The 21,519-nt window shown below is 39.1% G+C and overlaps 1 protein-coding gene across 1 annotated transcript in view; it reads right to left on the reverse strand.

Moving 5' to 3' along the window:
- The window catches only part of ANO10 (anoctamin 10), a 225,259-nt gene that overhangs the window by 195,006 nt on the left and 8,734 nt on the right, over nt 1-21,519 (reverse strand). The window contains exons 3-4 of the mRNA XM_039253735.1: nt 18,817-19,014; nt 17,040-17,174 (exon numbers count right to left, since the gene is read on the reverse strand). Coding sequence (XP_039109666.1) covers nt 17,040-17,174; nt 18,817-19,014 — 333 coding nt within the window. The remainder of the gene's footprint in view (nt 1-17,039; nt 17,175-18,816; nt 19,015-21,519) is intronic.

The following is a 21,519-nucleotide window of genomic DNA, read 5'->3' on the forward strand; positions in this document are numbered from 1 at the left end:
AAACGTCAAGCCCTTGTGCAGTTGTGCAACCACCCTTCTGTGACAAAACAACATGAGTCAAAACATAGCAAGACCCTCCCCTGGAGGATCAGCACAGGTAGAATCCCTAAAATCTGAAACTGTGAAACCCAGACAGCATGCCTGAGATAGGAGCCATGCGCCACCAGGTGGGCAGGCAGCTCAGACACAGACCAGCTGAAGACAGGGATCTGAGGGGAGCCTGGGACAAACGAGGGGAGATTGTTTGCTCCTCTTCCTGAACAGTGATAAGTGCAAATTTCCCTCTCCAGGGACAATAAAGCTGGCTGAAGCCATTTTTATACCCACCCATCAGCACAGTCAGATTTCAGTGAGCTTCACAGTGCCCACAGTGAAGGCTGGAGTCACTTACACCAAGCCCCACCCCCGCGCTCTGAAGGTGCTTCTGAACTAGGGCAAGAGCACCTGCCAGTCAGAACAGCAACAGGCCCCTCTACCAGAAGACCACCACAAATCACCTGCATGCACCAAATCTACTGACCATAACGTGCAGCAAAACTTCGGCTCTACAGGAAATAGGATCTAGCTCCTTTTAAGAAGTAGACCAAGGGGCGCCTGAGTGGCTTAGTCGGTTAAGCGTCCGACTTTCGCTTAGGTCATGATCTCGCAGTTCGTGGGTTCGAGCCCCGCGTCGGGCTCTGTGCTGACTGCCAGCTCAGAGCCTGGAGCCTGTTTCAGAGTCTGTATCTCCCTCTCTCTCTGACCCTCCCCTGTTCACGCTGTCTCTCTCTATCCTAGAAATAAATAAAAATATTTAAAAAAGAAAAAAGAAGTAGACCAAAACATACCTAATTAAAACTCACCACATGGTGGACAAGGTCCAAACACTCCCCGCTGCAGACGACTGACCTGAGGGAAAGAACAGCCAAAACCAGCAGCAGAGTGCACACAGCATACACCAGAAACACTTCCAGAAATGCCAAACCCTGGACAGTATATGGCCTCTTCATAATATAGCCATTACTCTCAAGAGCAGGAAACATAACAGGCTTTCCTAACACAGAAAACAGAGACCCAGACAAAATGCCCAGACAGAGGAATTCATCCCAAAAGAAAGAATCAGAAGAGGTAACAGACAGGGATCTAATCAAAACAGATATAAGTAATATACCTGAACCAGAATTTAAAACAACAACCATAAGGATAATAGCTGGGCTTGTGAAAAGCATAGAAGACACCAGGGAGTCCTTAACCGCAGAGGTGAGAGACCTATCTAGTTGGGCCAAAATAAAAATGCTATAACCAAGATGTAAAACTGCCTAAATGTAATGACAACAAAGATGGAAGAAGCCAAGGAAGGAATCGGTGATATAGAAGATAAAATGATGGAAAATAATGCAGCTGAAAAGAAGAGGGGAAGGAAAATATTGGATCATAAATACAGACTTAGGAAACTCAGCAACTCCTTAAAGCATAATAATATTCATATCATAGGAATCTCAGAAGAAAAAGAGAGGGGGAAAGGAGCAAAATGTTTATTTGAGAAATCACAGCTGAAAACTTCCTCAGTCTGGAGAAGGAAACAGACATCCAAATCCGGGAGGCCTGGAGAAGGAAACAGACATCCAAATCCGGGATGCACAGAGAACTCCCATCAAAACCATAGTAAATTTACAAAATACAGAGATAAGGAAAGAAGTATGAAAGCAGAAAGGGAAAAGAAATCTAACCTATAAGGGTAGACAAATCAGTGTAGTAGGAGATCTCTCCAGAGAAGGAAGTAGCATGATATATTCAATGTGCTATACGGGAAAAATATGCAGCCAAGAATACATTTTCCAGCAATACTGTCATTCAGAATAGAAAAGGAGATTAAAAGTTTCCCAGACAAACTAAAGGAGATCTTGATCACTAATCCAGCCCTGCAAGAAATATTAAAGGGGACTTTTTGAGGGGGAAAGAAAGACCGAAAGAAACAAAGACTAGAAAGAGAAAAACTCCAGCAACACCAACTTTACAGGTAATACAATGGCACTAAACTGATATAGATATATAACATTATCTATTATATATATATATATATATATATATAATCACCCTGAATGTAAGCCAAAAGACAGAAAGTATTAGAATGGATTAAAAAAATAAAAAACAAGACCCCTCAATATGCTGCCTACAAGAGACTAATTTTTGATCTAAAGATACCTGCAGGCTCAAAGTGAGGGGATGGAGAACCATTTATCATCCTAACAGATGTCAAAAGAAAGATGGAGTAGCCACACTTATATCAGACAAACCAGATTTTAAACCAAAGACTGTAACAAGTGATGAAGAAGGGCACTATATCATAACAAAGGGGTCTATCCAACAAGAATATCTATGCCCCCAATGTGGAACCCCAAATATGTAAATCAATTAATAACAAACTCATGGATAACAATACAAAAATCTCACTTAACATCCCACTTACAGCAATGGAAAGGTCATCTACGGAGAAAATCAACAAGGAAACTATGGCTTTGAATGACACACTGACCAGATGGACTTAATAGATATATATTCAGCACATTTCATCCTAAAGCAGTGAACTACATGTTCTTTTCAAGTGCACATGGAACACTCACCAGAATAGGTCAGATACAAATCAGCTCTCAACAAGTATAAAAAAGACTAAGATCATAATTTCATGTATAATTTCAGACCCCAATGTTATGAAACTTGAATTCAATGGTAAGAAGAAATTTGGAGAGAGCACAAATACATGGAGGTTAAAGAACATCATACTAAAGAATGAATAGGTTAACCAGGAAATTAAAGAAGAAATTAAAAAATGCATGGAAGCAAATGAAAATGAAAAGACGACAGTCCAAAACCTTTGGGATGCAGCAAAGGTGGTCCTAAAAGGGAAGTATATTGCAATACAGGCCTACCTCAAGAAGAAATATCTCAGATAAAAATCCTAAAGTCCACCTAAAGGAAGTAGAAAAGGAACAACAATTAAAGGCTAAAGCCAGCAGAAGAAGGGAATCACTAAAGACTACTAAACACTAAACACTACTAAACACTAAAGGAACTACAAATCAAAACCATGATGTGATACCACCTCACTCCTGTCAGAACAGCTAAAATTAATAACTCAGGAAAGAACAGATGTTGGCAAGGGAGGCAGAGAAAGGAGAACCCTCTTTTTTTATTTATTTATTTTTTTTAATTTATTTCTAGGTAGGAGAACCCTCTTATACTGTTGGCCGGAATGTACACTGGTGCAGCCACTATGGAAAACAGTATGGAGATGCCTCAAAAAGTTAAAAATAGAACTACCCTATTACCTAGCAATTGCACTTCCAGGTATTTACCCAAAGGATACAGAAATAGTGATTCAAAGGGGCACATGTACCCCAAGGTTTATAACAGCATTATCAACAATGCCCAATTATGGAAAGAGTCCAATCCACTGACTACTGAATGGATAAAAAAGATGTTGTATGTACACACACACACACACACACACACACACACACACACAGGAATATTACTCAGCCATCAAAAAGAATGAAATCTTGCATTTGCAATGACATGGACGGAGCTAGAAAGTGTTATGCTAAGTGAAATTTAAGTCAGTCAGAGAAAGACAAATTTACCATATGATTTCACTCTTACATGGAATTTAAGAAACAAAACAAAAGAACACAGGGGAAGGGAAAGAAAGAGAGAGAGGCAAACATTAAGAGATTCTCAACAACAGAAAACAAACTGAGGATTGCTGGAGGGGAGGTGGGGGGGGGGATGGTCTAAATGGGTGATGGGTATTAAGGACTGCGCTTATTACGATGAGCACTGGGTGTTAGATATGAATGGTAAACCACTAAATTCTACTCCTAAAGCCAATAGTCCTCTACATGATAATTAACTAGAACTTAAATAAAAGCTTTAAAAAAACAAAAGACTTGGGCAAAAAATAAAATGCAGATTCAATACAACAAAATAAGAAAAAAAACTAACTTAAATTAAAAATGAATGAAATCTTGCCATTTGCAACAACATGGATGGACCAAGAGAGTATTGTGGTATGTGAAATAAACAGAAAAAGACAAATACCATATGATGTCACTTATTTGTGGAATCTACAAAATAAAATAAATGAACAAACAAAATGGAAACAGATTTATAAATACAGAGAACAAACTGGTGGTTGCCAGAGGGGAAAGGAGTCGAGGGAAGGGAGAAATAGGGGACGGGGGTTAGGAGGTAGACTTCCAGTTACAGAATTAGTACGGCATAGAGACATGAAGTGCAGCCCAAGGAATATGGTCAGTAACACTGGAATCGTCTTATGGTGACAGATGGTAACTAGACGTATCATGGTGACCATTTTATAAATAAATGTCCAGTTGTAATACTGTACACATGAAATTAATGATATCGTAGGTCAACAATATTCCAATTAAAAATTAAAAATAACTTAAACCAAGATTCCTTCAAATGCTGAATGATCTGTTGTGAAGTACGAGCATTATTACTATTATAGTCACTTAATGACCCCCAACCAAAGCAGAATCTAATTTAAGGAACACTATATAACTAACCTGGCGTATAGCCGGACCTCAAATTAAATTATGCAATAACAATACTAAAACAGTACTGCTTCTGTCTTTGGTTAATGGGTCACGTTCACTTCAGAAGTAAAGACAAAAATCTCTCACAACTCCTCTGTGCAAGAGGGAAAAGCAGGCCAGGCCTCCCCCAGTCCGGCAAAGGGATGATGAGCCCACAGAGCACCAACAGGGAGTGGAGACCAGCACAATGAAGACGGGGCCCCTCTCTGGCCCCTGTGCTGCTGCAATGCCCTAGCACCCTCTCCCAGGCCCCACCGGACCCCCCCAGTCAGGTAGGAACATACCACTTGTGTCTTTTTTGTGTTCATTTATTTTGAGTGAGCGCGAGCAAGTACGCACATGGGTGTGAGTGGGGGAGGAGCAGAGAGAGAGGGAAAGAGAATCTCAGCACAGAGCCTGATGTGGGGTTCTTCTCAGGAACCATGAGATCATGACCTGAGCTGAAATCAAGACTCAGATGCTTACGGACAGAGCCACCCAGGCGCCCCAAAACTATATTACTCTTACAATGTTGATTAATAATGTGAGAAGACAGATTGTATCAGACCACTCTAATCCATCTGTGTATAAACAGAAGATATTCAGAAGAAATTACTATAATGTCCTAAAAGAATAACAATATAAGATAAAAGTTGAGGTGTTGCCATATCTCAACAATCAAAGCATGATAATTATCTGATAGACATTTTGAGGCAGAGCTTTAATCTAAATAGCATCTCTTAAGATACGATTAACATATAAGAAATCCTCAGCTCCCTAAACTCCTTTATCTAAAGAAAATCTTTCACTGCATTACTTGCATGACTATTAACTATTAACTATTAGGAATAACAGGAGAAGGGTAAGTAGTGATCTCAGCTCACAGAAAAAATTCAAGATGAACACGAGTAAGACACACTTAGGGATACACTTCTACAAGTCCACATCGCTTGCTGTCTGGTGACATGAGGCAGAGCCCTGACTGTGAGCTCCCATCACCTCCTAACTGGCTCAAGGTCAGGTTCACCATGACACAAGCTGCCATCTACTTAATAAAAGCTATCAACACACAAAATTATGTCAAACAAAATCAAAGTGATTTTGTGTACAATGAAATTTATGTTAAACAAATTAGTGATTGTGTATAAAATGAAATTAGACCTGAGAGGGGCGCCTGGGTTGCTCAGTTGATTGGACAGCCAACTTTGGCTCAAGTCATGATCTCACGGTTCGTGGGTTCGAGCCCCACATCAGGCTCTGTGCTGACAGCTAGCTCAGAGCCTGAAGCCTGTTTCAGATTCTATGTCTCCCTCTCTCTCTGACCCTCCCCTTCTCACGCTGTCTCTCTCTCAGAAATAAATTAAAAATGTTTTTAAATTTTTTTTTAAAAAAAGCAATTAGACCTGAGATAGCAGAGAGTTTCTCATGAAAGGCCTGGTCAGCTCTCACATTGCTGATGGGATCACAATGAGCAGGTTACAATCTCTGCTCCCATTTAACTGGGCAAACTGGTGCAGCCCAGGGAGTCTCCCATGAAACTTAAATGCAAAATAAAATAAAACAAACTTTTCCACTGATTTCTATGGATTAACTTCATGGAAATCTAAGATTTTAAGTTTTATTAGTTCTAAAATTTGCACTCTGAAAACAGTTCACACTTTATAGTTATTTCTTCTTCAACCAAATATGATATAAACAGTATTTTAGGGCTCACATTTTCAAAGACATAAAGGAAGGGAATAATGCAGCATTTGAAAATCCAACCTTGACAACAGAAATAGGATTCTTTTTTTTTTATAGTTTATTGTCAAGTTGGTTTACATATAACACCCAGTGCTCACCCCAACAAGTGCTCTCCCCCATGCCCATCTCCCCCCTTCCCCTCTCCCCCACCCCTCCTCAGCCCTCAGTTTGTTCTCAGCATTCAAGAGTCCCTCATGGTTTGCCTCCCTCCCCCTCCCCAACTATCTTTCCCCTTCTTCTCCCGATTCTTATCTTAGATGCATAAAAATAATATTTCTTTATTTTTTATTTAAATCCAAGATAGTTAACATATAGTGTAGTAATTATTTCAGGAACAGAATTTAGTGATTCATCACTTACATATAACACCCAGTGCTCATCCCAACACATGTCCTTTAATGCCCCTTGCCCATTTAGCCCGTCTCCCCACCCAACACCTCGCCAGCAACCCTCAGTTTGTTCTCTGTATGTAAGAGTCTCTTATGGTTTGTCTCCCTCTGTTTTTATCTTATTCTTGCTTCCTTTCTCTTATGTTCATCTTTTTGTATCTTAAATTCCACATAAGTGAAGTCATATGGTATTTGTCTTTCTCTGACTTATTTCACATAGCAAAATACACTCTAGTTCCAACCACACTGTTGCAAATGGCAAGATTTCATTCTTTTTGATGGGAGTAGTATTCCATTGTATGTATATACTACATCTTCTTTATCCATTCATCCATTGATGGACATTTAGGCTCTTTCCATACTTGGCTACTGTCAACAGCGATGCTACAAGCATTGGGGTGCATGTGCCCCTTAGAAACAACATTCCTGTATCATTCGGGTAAATACCTACCAGTACAATTGCTGGGTCGTAGGGTAGTTCTATTTTTATTTTTTTGAGGAACCTCCATACTGTTTTACAGAGCGGCTGCACCAGTTTGCATTCCCACCAGCAGTGCAAGAGGATTCCCGTTTCTCCACATCCTCACCAGCATCTGTAGTTTCCTGAGTTGTTAATTTTATCCATTCTGAAAGGAGGTATCTCACTGTGGTTTTGATTTGTATTTCCCTGATGATGAGAGATGTTGGGCATTTTTTTCATGTGTCCGTTAGGCATCTGGATGTCTTCTTTGGAAAAGTATCTATTCATGTTTTCTGCCCACTTCTTCACTGGATTGTTTTTTGGATGTCAAGTTCACTAAATTCTTTATAGATTTTGGATACTAACCTTTTATCTGAAATATCATTTGCAAATATCTTTTCCCATTCCATTGGTTGCCTTTTAGTTTTGCTGAATGATTCCTTCTCTGTACAGAAGCTTTTTATCTTGTGGAGGTCCCAATAGTTCATTTTTGCTTTTGTTTCCCTTGCCTCTGTAGACATGTCGAGTAAGAAACTGCTGTGGCCGAGGTCAAAGAGGTTGTTCCCTGTTTTCTCCTCTAGGATTTTGATGGCTTCCTGTCTTATGTTTCGTCTTCCATCATTTTGAGTTTATTTTTGTGTATGCGGTAACAAAGTGGTCCAGGTCCATTCTTCTGCATGTCGCTGTCCAGTTCTCTGAGCACCATTTGCTGAAGAGACTGTCTTTTTTTCCATTGGCTACTCTTTTCTGCTTTGTCACAGATTAACATTTGTGGGTCCATTTCTGGGTTCTCTATTGTGTTCCATCAATCTATGTGTCTATTTTTGAGCCAGAACCATGCTGTCTTGATGATTACAGCTTTGTAATACAACTTGAAGTCCGGAATTGTGACGTCTTCCGCTTTCTTTTTCAGGATTGCTTCGGCTATTTCTGGTTCCATACAAATTTTAGGATTGTTTGTCCTAACTCTGTGAAGAATGCTGGTGTTATTTTCATAAGGATTGCATTATATATGTAAATTGCTTTGGGTACTATTGACATTTTAACAATATTTGTTCTTCCAATCCATGAGCATGGAATGTTTTTCCATTGTTTTTGTATCTTCTTCAATTTCTTTCATAAGCTTTCTATAGTTTTCAGTGTATAGATTTTTTTTACCTCTCTGGTAAGGTTTATTCCTAGGTATTTTATGGTTTTGTGTACAACTGTAAATGAGATCGATTCCTTGATTTCCCTTTCTGCTGCTTCATTATTGGTATATGGAAAGGCAACTGATGTCTGTACATTGATTTTATATCCTGCAACTTTGCTGAATTCCTGTATCACTTCTAGCAGTTTTCTTTGTGGAGTCTTTTGGATTTTCCACATAGAATATCATGTTGTCTGTGAATAGGGAAAGTTTGACTTCCTTCTTGTTGATCTGGATACCTTTTATTTCTTTGTGTTTTCTAATTGCTTAGGCTAGGACTTTCACACTGTTGAATAACAGCGGTGAGAGTGGACATCCTTGTTGTGTTCCTGACCTTAGGGGGAAAGCTCTCAGTTTTTCCCCAATGAGGATGATATTAGCAGTGGGTCTTTCATACATGGCCTTTATGTTCTTGAGGTATGATTCTTCTATCACTACTTTCTTGAGGGTTTTTATCAAGTAAGGTTGCTGTATTTTGTCAAATATGCTTTCTCTGCATCTATTGAGAGGATCATATGGTTCTGATTCTTTCTTTTATTAATGTAATGTATCACATTGATTGATTTGTGGATACTGAACCAGCCCTGCATCCCAGAAATAAATCCCACCTGATCATGATGAATAATACTTTTAATGTATTTTTGGATCCAGTTTGCTAGTATCTTGTTGAGGATTTTAGCATCTATGCTTACCAGGGAAATTGGTCTGTAGTTCTCCTTTTTAGTGGGGTCTTTGGTTTTGGAATCAAGGTAATGCTGGCCTTGTAGAATGAGTTTGTAAGTTTTCCTTCCATTTCTATTTTTTGGAACAGATTCAAAAGAATGGGTGTTAACTCTTCTTTAAATGTTTGGTAGAATTCCCCCAGAAAGCCATCCGGTCCTGGACTCTTGCTTATTGGGAGATTTTTGATTACTAATTCAATTTCTACTGGTTATGGGTCTGTTGAAATTTTCTATCTTCTTGTTTCAGTTTTGATAGTTTATATGTTTCTAGGAATTTGTCCATATCTCCCAGATTGCCCAATTTGCATATAATTGCTTAAAATATTCTCTTACTATTGTTTGTATTTCTGCAGCATGGTTGTGATCTCTGCTCTTTCATTCATGATTTTATTTATGTTGGTCCTTTCCTTTTTCTTTTTGATCAATCTGGCTAGGGGTTTACCAATATTGTTAATTCTTTCAAAGAGCCAGTTTCTAGTTTCACTGATCTGATCTACTGCTTTTTGGTTTTGACAGCATTGATTTCTGCTCTAATATTTGTTATTTCCCTCTTCTGCTGGTTTTGGGCTTTATTTGCTGTTCTTCTACCAGCACCTTTAGGTGTAAAGTTAGGTTGTGTATCTGAGACCTTTCTTCCTTCTTTAGGTTTGCTGGATGCTATATACTTCCAACTTATGACAGCCTTTGCTGCATCTCAGAGGTTTTGGTCTATCGTGTTTTCATTTTCATTGGCTTCCATATGCTTTTTAATTTCCGCTTTAACTTCTTGGTTAACCCACTCATTATTTAGTAGGATGTTCTTTAATCTCCAAGTATTCATGGTCTTTCCAATTTTTTCTTGTGGTTCATTTCAAGTTTCACAGCGTTGTGGTCTGAAAATATGCAAGGTATGATCTTGACCTTTTTGTACTTGTTGAGGGCTGATTTGTGCCCACCCAGCAGGTGATCTATTCTGGAGAATGTTCCATGTGCACTCGAGAAGAATGTGTATTTTGCTGCTTTAGGATGAAATGTTCTGAATATATCTGTTAAGTCAGTCCGGTCCAGAGCATCATTCAAAGTCATTGTTTCCTTGTTGATTTTCTGCTTCAGTGATCTGTGCATTGCTATAAGTGGGATGTTGAAGTCCCCTGCTATTATGGTATTTTTATCAATGAGTTTCTTTATGTTTGTGATTAATTGATTTATAGTTCGGGCTATCCCACGTTGGGGGCATAGTATTTACAAATGTTACATCTCCTTGGTGATAGACCCCTTAATTATGATACAATACGCTTCTTAATCTCTTGTTACAGTGTTTATTTTAAAGGTTTTTTTTTCTTAATGTTTATTTATTTTTGAAAGAGAGAGACAGAGCATGAGTGGGGGAGGAGCAGAGCGAGAGGGAGACACAGAATCTGAAGCAGGCTCCAGGCTCTGAGCTGTCAACACAGAGCCTGATGGGGGGCTCAAACTCATGAACCAGGAGATTATAACCTAAACCAATATCAGACACTTAACTAACTCAGCCACCCAGGTGCCCCATCTTGTTACAGTGTTTATTTTAAAATCCAGTTTGTCTGGGGCACCTGGATGGTTCAGTCAGTTAAGCATCCATCTGTTGATTTTGGCTCAGGTCATGATCTCAGGGCTCAAGGGATAGAGTTTGGGCTCTGCGCTGACAGTGCAGAGCCTGATTGGAATTCTCTCTTTCCATCTCTCTCTACCCTCTGTTGCCTGTGCTCTCTCTGTCAAAATAAAAAAAAATAATAAACTTTAAAAAAATCTTTAAAATCTAGTTTGTCTCATGTAAGTATGGGTACTCCAGCTTTCTTTTGATGACATTAGCATGATAGATGTTTCTCCACTCCCTTACTTTCAATTTGTTTTTAGGTCTAAAATGGGTCTCTCATAAGCAGGATATAGATGGGTCTTATTTTCTTATCCATTCTGGTACCCTATGTCTTTTGATTTGAACGTTTAATTCATTGACACATTGAGTACTGAAAGGTATGAATTTAGTGCCAATGTGTTGCCTGCTGAGTTGGTGTTTCTGGCAATGTTCTCTGGTCCTTTTAGTCTTTGTTGCTTTTGGTCTTTTTTGTTTTGTTTCATCTTTTCTCCGCTCAAACAGTCTCCTTTAAAATTTCTTGCAGGGCTGATTTAGTGGTCACGAATTCCTTTAGTTTTTGTTTGTCTGGGAAACTCTTTCTCTCTCCTGTTTTGAATGACAACCTTGCTGGACAAAGAATTCTTGGCTACATATTTTTCCAATTCAGCATGTTGAATATATCCTGCCATTCCTTTCTGGCCCGCCAAGTTTCTGTGGATAGGTTGGCTGCGAACTTGATCTGTCTTCCCTCATAGGTTAAGGACTTTTGTTTCCCTTGTTGCTTTCATAATTCTTTCCTTGTCTATTTTGTAAATTTGACTATGATATACCTTGATGATGGTCAGTTTTTTTAATGTAATGGGAGTTCTCTGTCCTTGTTGGATTTTGATGTCTGTGTCCTTCCTCAGATTAGGAAACTTCTCCACTATAATTTGCTCACACAAACTTTCTGCCCCTTTGTCTCTCTCTTCATCTCCTAGGACTCCTATGATTAGGATGTTATTCCTTTTTAAGAAGTCACTGAGTTCTCTAAACCTTGTATCGTGCTCTTTTGCCTTTATTTCCCTCTTTTTTCCTGCTTCATTATTCTCCAAGATTTTGTCTTCTATATGGCGATTCACTGCTCTGCTTTGTCCTTCCTTGCCATCATGGCAGCCATTCGAGATTGTATCTTGGTTATAGCATTTTTAATTTCATCTTGACTAGATTTTACTTCTTTCATCTCTGCAGAAAGGGATTCTATGTTTTTCAACGATACCCTGGCATCTTTGTCCCAATACCAGCAAATGTGGCTGCTCTCTGAAATATGCTGGGACCTGTGCCTGTGTGGAGGCTGTATGGCCTCTACCAAGTGCACTCCAAGTGGAGGAACCACTTCTCCCCATGTGGCACATGGACCCCTCAGATCCCATTGCCTGTTCCTGGGGATTCACCCTACTTCCTCACTCAAGCACCACCAGGCACTGAGCTCCAAACCTTCAGACTCTGTACTCCTCTGTTTATAGAATCCTGGGGTACTGGAACCCTCTCCTTTCTTCCCATCAATGGTTTTGGGAAACAGACTTCTTGTTCAGTCTCCCAAGAGTGTTTTCACTCTTTCTCTCTCTTTCTCTCCAGCTACTTTCAGGGGAATGCTTTTCCTGCACTCTCCTAACATGCTGCACTCTCTGCCTTTCTCTATGCCTTCTCCATAAAAACAGCTCCCTACGCTCCACAGCTTTTCTTTCTCCAAGTTCACCTCTCTGCACTGTGTATCTGCTGAGTTCTGTGGCTCAAGTTATGCAGGTTATTGTGTTAATCCTCAGATCAATGTCCTAGATGTGCAAAATAGCTTGATGCTGATCTGTGTTTCAGGGAAGAGGCAAGCTCAGGGTCTCCATGCTGCTCCACCAACTCCCAGAAGCTCAAAAAAGTTTTCAAATTATCATGACTGAGATGATTTTATTGTTTTTATACATATTACGAAAGAAGAGAGAGGAGGATCCTTGTTTACAAAAGCCTCAATCTGCCAGCAAGAATCTTCTTTCTATTACGGTTTTAGGACGCCAAGAAAAATTCATTTACATATACTCCCTTCAAGGTTTTCATTAAGTTGAAAATTTCTCTCTGAGGCAACTGAGGGCACCTGGAAAATTGCTGCTCCAGCATCCCATCTCATGATAGCACACCCATAGCCTTGGTCCCAGACACAGCGAAGACGATGTACTGTGTCAAATCTAACAGATGGAAGCAGGAACTTCCACGTAAGAACCTGAGTAATGTAGATAAACAAGAAGAAATGGGATGCTGACATCAACAACCGAGACAGTGACTCAGTCTGTTTTGTACCCAGCTCTGTCTGATTCCCACTGAGATTAAGAAAAATTTAAAATTCTGGAAAGGCACCAAACAACTGCCTGAATACAGAATGTGGAATTCCTGGTAACAAAACGTGGCAGAAAGACACCTCTGCTCTTTTCTTGTTCGTGACAAAAGTGAAAAACAACAAAGGAAACAAGACACATAAAGGCAAACCCCTATCTCTGATGAAAGTAAGAAAATGATATATATAAATCCAAAACACAAACCATGAAAAGACCCTTTAAAAGTCAGCCCAGGCTAAGCCAAGAGTACCCATGCCTCTGCTAACTGGGGCCAAGGAGGAAGGCAGGGTTCTCTGGACACTGAGGGGCAGGGACCACTGCCCCACTGCCCAGATGCAGACAGAGAGGACTTGATGAAAACTCCACAGCAAATATACTGAATGGTGAAAGACTGAAAGCTTTTCCCCTAGATCAAGAATAAGACAAAGATCCCCATTTTCACCACTTGCATTCCACACACTATTGGAAGTTCTAGTCCAAATAATTAGAGAAAAAATAAAATGCATGCAAATTAGAAAGGAAGAAGTAAAATAATCTCTGTTCAGAGGTGATATTATCTTTTATGTCGTGAACCCTAACTTTTCCACAAAAACACTGTCACAACTAATACATGAATTCAGTAAAGTAGCAGGATACTAAATCAGTACACAAAAACAAGTTGTATTTCTATATACTAACAATGAATCATCCGAAAAGGTAATTATGGAAACAATCCCATTTATTTATAATAGCATCATAAAGAATAAAATACTTAGAAATTAACTATATGATTCATACAATGAAAAACTACAAAACAATGCTAAATTAAATAAGACATAAATAAATAGAAACATAGCCCACGTTCATGGGACTTAACATTGTTAAAATGCCAATACTACCTAAAGCAATCTATAGATGCAATGAAGTCTCTATCAAAATCCCAGTGATGCCTTTTGCAGAAATAGAAAAACCCATCATAAAATTCATATGGAATTTCATGGTACTTCAAATAGCCAAAACAATCTTGAAAAAGAAAAACATTCCTGACTTGAAAACTTACCACAAAGCCACAGTACCAAAAACAGTGTGGTGCTGGCATATGGACCCAGAGACCAATGAAACAGAACAGAGGTCAGAAACAAATCCTTGCATGTTATGGACAAATCATCTATGACAAGGGTACCAAGGCCATTCAATGGGGGAAAGGACAGTCTTTTCAACAAATGGTGCTGGGAAAACTGGAGCTCCACATGCAAAAGAATAAAATTGAACCCTTATCTAACACCATAGACAAAGTTAACTCAAAATGGATTAAAGACCTAAATTTAAGACTCAAAACGACAAAAATCCTAGAAGAAAATATAAAGGAAAAGCTTCGTAACATTGGATTTGATTTCATGACACTGGCAATAATTTCTTAGATATGATACCAAAGGTACAGGCAAAAAGAAAAAATACATAAGGTGGACTGCATGAGAATTTTAAAATTTTACGCGTTGAAAGACAATATTGGGCCACCTGGGTGGCTCAGTCAGTTAAGCGCTTGACTCTTGATTTTGACTCAGGTCATGATCTCATAGTATTTGAGTTTAAGCCCCACGTTGGGCTCTGTGCTAACAGTGTGGAGCCTGCTTGATATTGATTCGCTCTCTCTCCTTCTCTCTCTCTGCCCTTCCCCTGCTCTCTGTCTCTCAAAATAAACAAACTCTTTTTTAAAAAGACAATATCAACACGGTAATAAGGCAAACCACAAAATAGGTTAAAAATATTTGCTGGTCATGTATCTGATAAGGGATGAATATCCAGAATATATAGAGAATTTCTAAAACTCAACAAGAAAAAACAACCTGATTCAAAAATGGGCAAAGGACTTGAAAAGACATTTCTCAAAAGAAGATATATGAATGGCCAATAAGTACATGTGGCTCAGGGCACCTTAGTGGTTCAGTCAGTTAAGTATCCAACTTCAGCTCAGGTCATGATCTGACAGTTTATGCATTCGAGCCCCACATCGGGCTCTGTGCTGTCAGTGCAGAGCCCACTTTGGATCCTCTGTCTCTTTCTCTCCGCCCCTCCACTAATAACACACATGTGTGCTCTCTCTCTCTCAAAAAATAAAATAAACATTAAAAAAAAGATGCTCAACATCATCAGGGAAATGCAAATCAAACCATAATGAGACATCACCTCACACCTGTTACAATGACTACTATCAAAATATCAGAAAACAGCAAGTGCTAGCAAGGATGTGGAGAGATTGAAAGCCTTAGGTACTATTGATGGGAATATAAAATGGTACAGCTGCTATAGAAAACAGTATAGAGGTGCTTCAAAAAATTAAAAATAGAAATACCATGTGACCCATAAATTTCACTTCTGGGCATATACCCAAAAAATTGAAAGCAGGATCTTGAAGGGATATTTGCATGCCCATGTTCATAAAAGGATTATTCTAAATAGACAAACGGTGGAGACAACCCAGGGGTCCACTGATTGATGAGTAAACAAGCAAAATGTGGTCCACTGTTGGATGTGTAAACAAGCAAAATGTGTGACACACACACACACACACACACACACACACACAGAGGAATACTATTCAGTCTTAAAAAAGAAGGAAATTCCAACATATGCTACAACATAGACAAACCTAGGAGACACAATGCTAAGTGAAATAAACCTGTCACAAAGAGAGAAATACTGTGTGACTGTGCTTATTTGAGTAGTCAAAACCATAAAGGCAGAAAGTAGAATGGAGGTTGCTGGGGCAGGGGGAAGGGGAGAAGGGAGAGTGACTGTGTAATGGATACAGAGTTTCAGTTTTACAAGATGGCGGGAGCTATGAAGAGGGATGGTGATGATAGCTGTACGATATTCTGAACATATATATGCCAGTGAAAATCTTTAAAATTTTTAATCTTCAGTCTTTAAATTTTATGTTATGTGTACTTTATCACAACAAGAGAAGGAGAGTTAGTTAAGAGATACAACCACCATATAAAATGGGTGATCTATGATTGGATCTGGGTTTGAACAAACCAACTCTAATCCAGATTTGATGACAACAGGGAAAATTTGAATGTGGGCTGGCATCTGTCTTGCTGGGTGAAGCCGGGAAGGTAGTGTTACACTGACTAAAGAACACAGTAGAACACTATATATTTAAAGTATATTTGGGGGGCGCCTGGGTGGCTCAGTCGGTTGAGTGTCCGACTTCAGCTCAGGTCATGGTCTCACAGTTCATGGGTTTCAGCCCTGCATCGGGCTCTGTGCTGACAGCTCAGAGCCTGGAGCCTGCTTCAGATTCTGTGTCTCCCTTTCTCTCTCACCCTCCCCTGCTCATGCTCTGTCTCTCTCTCTCAGAAATAAATAAAAGAAACATTAAAAAATAATTTAAAAAAATTTAAAGTATATTTGGGCAGCAAATATGCGCTGAGGCCTTGCCACCCTGAGGGTGTAGGGGTCTGAGGCAAACTTGGAAACACACACACCATAGTGAGCACTTTGTCTGCCAATTAGTATTCTCATTCAACTGGGCTGACAAAACCATAAAACTGCAAACTGTTGATTTACAGTCAGGTATTATGTCACTTTATGCCTCTTCCGAAGCCTTGTTCCTATGTCCTCACCCACTGAAATGAGGGGAGGTGGAAAGAGGGTTCCAGGAAAAGACAATGGCTCCCATTTCCATTCCTCATCCGGGCATAACGTAAACTTTGCTCATCTGTATTGAGGAACATGCATATGTGTTCACACCCAATTTTAAGCAAACCAAATGCTGTGAGATCTTGAGAAATAAGGAGGAGCACACCAAATAGAACAAATAGATTGATCTAAAAGTACAATATAATGAAGCTCTAATGGCAAAAGATGGGTTCATGAAAATATGTTATTGTAAAGTTCTGTATGTTTTTCAGTAAGAGGAAAAAATAAAAAATAAAGCTTCTTTAACTTGTTATTCATGTCTACTAAGCAAAAAATAATTGCTTTAGAACATGTATTCATGAAGTGGTTGATATAATGACTTACATAGTGATTTTCCTGGATACAACTTCGCCTGGGGGTAACCAGGGATCATCTTTTCCTCTCTGGCTCTAAGATTTTCAAGTTCATGTTTGATAATGAATTGACATTCTGCCATTGTAAGGAAGTCGTCATTGTCATCTAAATGAAGACCAAAAAAATCCAGTTACTTTCTCATAATGGCCAAAATAAAATTAATAATATTCAAATAACCTGGGATTATAGAAATGATGATATAAATAATAAATAACATAAGGAGTAAGCAGAGTATAAAACTGCTAAATTAAATAGAACATAAAGCACCTCTTTATAAGAATAAAAATATCGTTTTGCCTTCACATAATACACTCCTTCAATCATTGTACAATGGGCCTCCCTCATCTGAGGTTTTGTTTTCTGCAGTTAGTTACCTGCATCAGTCACGGTCCAGAGGTGATGAGCCTCCTTCTGACCTCCTGTCAGAAGGTCAGGAGTAGCCTAATACCATGATGCAATGCCTAGGTCATTCACCTCACGTCACCTCATCAGGCAGGCGTTTAATCATCTCACATCATCACAAGAAGACCAGTGCATACAGTAATTTAAGATACTTTGAGAGAGGCCACGTTTGCATAATTTTTATTACAGTAGATTATTATCACGGTTCTATTTTATTATTGCTGTTATTGATCTCTTACTGTGTCTAGTTTATAAATTACGCTTTATCATAGGTATGTGTACATAGGAAAAAATCACAGCCTATACTGTATGCTATTTCAGGTATCCACTGAGAGTCTTTAAATATTACCCCCACTGCTAAGGGACAGGGGAATTATGGTACTAGTTCTTATAGAATATGGTACAAATATCCAAATGGCAGACACTTGCTTGATCTCATTTAATACCAATGAGCAGAATTCTATAACACTATTCTAACTAGGGATGGAACTGAAGTTTACCTACATGACAAATTCTCCTCCCTCAAACTCTCCAGCCCAGGCTATTCCCTTCTGGAGTTGAACATTCCTCCCATAAATGAAGGAGAAGGCAGTCTGATAAAAAAAAAAAAAAAAAAAAAAAAAAAAAAAAAAAAAAAAAAAAAAAAAAAAAAAAAAAAAAAACTGTTGTTTTTTGACAAGCGAATCCTCCTCAATGAGGTGAATTTTTATTATCACTTATGCTAATAAAGCATAAAGATATAAAAGTCCAGAGGGAGTTTGAAGAAGCCTAATCACATCTTCTAACTCCAAAAGCCCTGAAAGGGACCAGTTTATGCTGAAGCGAAACTTCCACTCTGACATACTGGCTTTCTCAGTTCTTTCCAGAAACCATTCTCTTCTGGAACTCACTAGGAGGCCAGCAAAGAACCTGAGACCCTACCAGGAAATGGCAATTCTAGAATACCGAACTGCTACTGCACTTCTCATTATAACATTTTTCTGTATCCAGCTAGTGAACACACACCATTCTAAGAATTAGAATAGACTAATGGAAACGAGTTACAGGTATCTCTCTAATTTATGTTCATCTATTCCAGGGATCACAAAGTGAGGTCTTTTATGGGCCATATTTTATAAGCCAATTTTAGTGGAACACAGCTGCACCCATTCATTTCTTAGGGTCTCAGGCAGCTTTTGCTTTACAAGGATAGTGTTGAATAACGGCGAGAGAACATCTGGCCCACACGGCCTAAAATATTTACTACCTGGCCCTTCACTGAAAATGCTTGTTGACCCCTGACCTACTGATCAAAAAGTGACTTTTCAGATAAAACGATTCTGACAAAAACAATCCTGGGACTCACCATCAAAATCTTTGAAGTTATGGCGGGTTCCGTATGTGAAGGCTCTCATAGTGTTATCGTTACACTCTTTGACCAGACCTATTGCTTCCGCACCCAGTAACAATGTAATCTTAGAGGCACCAACAAGATATAGGTTCTGATTTTCTAGCGTTTCTTTCTCATATTTATTTAACAACGGTCTAAACAGCAGCTGGGCACCTTCAAAAACAAAAGATAAGCACAATCTTGGAAAAATTTTCAAGAACAAAAACATTCTAAGGAAGTACTGTTTCTAGTCTGATATAAGGAAAATGTATTAACAATTCAACTCTATCTTCCAAATAAATAAAATTTACACGTAAGTCGATCTCCTTCAGAAAATGCCTTCTAGCTTCCCACGTTTCTGCTAAGAAGTCTGATCCTCATATATGTTATCATTGTATATGTGACCTTTTTTCTTGAAGTGTGTGGTATCTTCTCCATCCCCAGGATTCCAGAACTTTCCAATGATATGCCTTTTCATTTATAGTGCTGGGCACTAGGTGGGCCCTTTCCAACTGAAAAAGTCGGGCACCAACCTTGCGTTTTCCTTGGACGATTTCTTCTCCTTTTCCTCTTCTAGAACTCCTTTTATTCAGATGTGTACCTCCTGAACTAGTTCTAACTTCCTTATTTTTTCTCTGTCAAATTTTCTGTACCAATTCTGTACCTTCTTGCTCTACCTTCTGGTAGGTTTTATCAAAATTACCGTCTAACTCTTTTACTGAATTTTTAACCTGTGCTTTCACACTTTCACTTTATAAGAGGTTTTTTTCTAAATGAACATTTAACAGCATCCAACTCTTGATTTATAGAATGTCCTACCTTCTCATAACTGAGAGTTGGGTTTTTAATTTTCTCTTGGTTTTCTTCTTCTGCAGTTTGCTGGTTTTGTCAGTTTGTTTAGTTTAGCTTTGTCTTTCATGTTAGGGAATTTGCCTCATATGCTGGGTGATCTTTTATTGTATGCGCATGTTTAAGAAAGGGGTTCTAAGAGGGTCTGGCCAACTTCTGAAGGCTGAGATAGAGCTCATTAAAGATGGCCTTTCATGCACAGTCATCTGGCCATGTCATTTTTCGTGGGCAACTCTCTGATCTCTGCACCTTGGGTGATTTTGTCTTTGGTCAAGTCCCCAGGAAAGATTATTCAATCTGCCTCCTAGATGACTAAATCTAGCTTACCTTTTTAGATACCAAATTAGGTAGGAGATTGGTGAGGTGGAGGACAGGGGTAACAATACTCAGTTATTATCTTACTTTTGGCACAGAATCTCTATTTTCAACTGTGCATAAAGCCCCCATGCCAAAATCCACACATCTGACCCTCTGCAGAGAATAACTCAGTGTCTTCTGCTGTGATGGTAGAACACAGAAGGGATCGGGGGAATCTAACTATTTCTTAAACGGATCTCGGTCGATTCTTTTTTCCTTTTCTTGGTACCACTTATTTCCACCTCCACCGATCTCTAGAGTCACTGATATCCAAGTTTTCAGAGGTATTCTCACTATAAACCAAACACACCTCAACTCATAGCCCTGTCAGCTTCAGCTTTGGCTTTTTCAAATCTGAAAAGGTATTTACGACTCATCCACCTGTTTTCTAGCTTCCAAAATGGTGCTGCTGTTATAGTCTTTCCTTTCGTCTTTGTCAAACTGGACTTCTACCTTTTTTAAAAAAATCCTTTTATTGTCATTTCAACAGGAGTTCAAAAGAGAGTAAAAGTAAACATGAGTGTTAAACCTACTGCCTTTACCTGAAAGATCAGAATACTTTTCTGGAATGTTCTTTTTTGATTTCCCAGCAGTAGAAAGATGCCCGTTGCTTCCCCATTCTTGTGTGTCTTTGCTGAGGCCACACAATGAACAGAGAAGACTGGGAATACACTGAAGTCTCTCACTCTTAGGCACTACAAATGCTCTTCCATCACAGGAATTTTAAAGAAGGGACTCCAGGGGCGCCTGGGTGGCTCAGTCGATTAAGCGTCCAACTTTAGCTCAGGTCATGATCTCATGGTTGGAGGGTTCGAGCCCCATGTCAGACTCCGTGCTGACAGCTCAGAGCCTGGACCCTGCTTCAGATTCTGTGTCTCCCTCTCTATCTACCCCTCCTCGTCTCACACTCTGTGTCTCTCTCTCTGTCTCTATCTCTGTCTGTCTCTCTGTCTCTTTCTCTCTCACAAAAATAAACAAACATAGGATGGAAGGATGGGAGGAAGGGAGGGAGGAAGGAAAGGACTCCAATCCAGTGAAACACCTCAGATTTTAATAAGCAGGTACTCCTGTTCTCAAGTTTTCTTTTGGTTTGGTTGTTTCCAAAAAATTAAAAATTCCACTTTGATTTTGAATCAAAGGGTTTTATTTTTAAGAAAGCACTTCAGTTTACAGTCAAAATATTTAAAAAAAAAAAAAGTCTAAGTTGTATTCAGTGTTTGGAGACTTGGTAAAGTTTTAGGTATTGCTTTGTACAGTTTTATGAAGCATTTGCTCATGTAAAATGCCCTCCACTCTCTCCCCCCAGATCTAGACCCTCTTTTGCCCTTTGGGAGGGGCCTAAGCTTAGGCTTCTTTTATAAAGTCATCCTTTTCCACCCTGAAAAGCATCGCCAAGGGTCAACTCTTTCTTCCCTCTCCTCTTCTAGCGAGTTTACATCCAGTCCACTCTAAAGTATCGTGCACTGCTTTGTA

Source organism: Hyaena hyaena, unplaced genomic scaffold (assembly GCF_003009895.1).
Source record: "Hyaena hyaena isolate Hyena2069 unplaced genomic scaffold, ASM300989v1 scaffold_459, whole genome shotgun sequence".
Classification (NCBI taxonomy): Eukaryota; Metazoa; Chordata; class Mammalia; order Carnivora; family Hyaenidae; genus Hyaena; species Hyaena hyaena.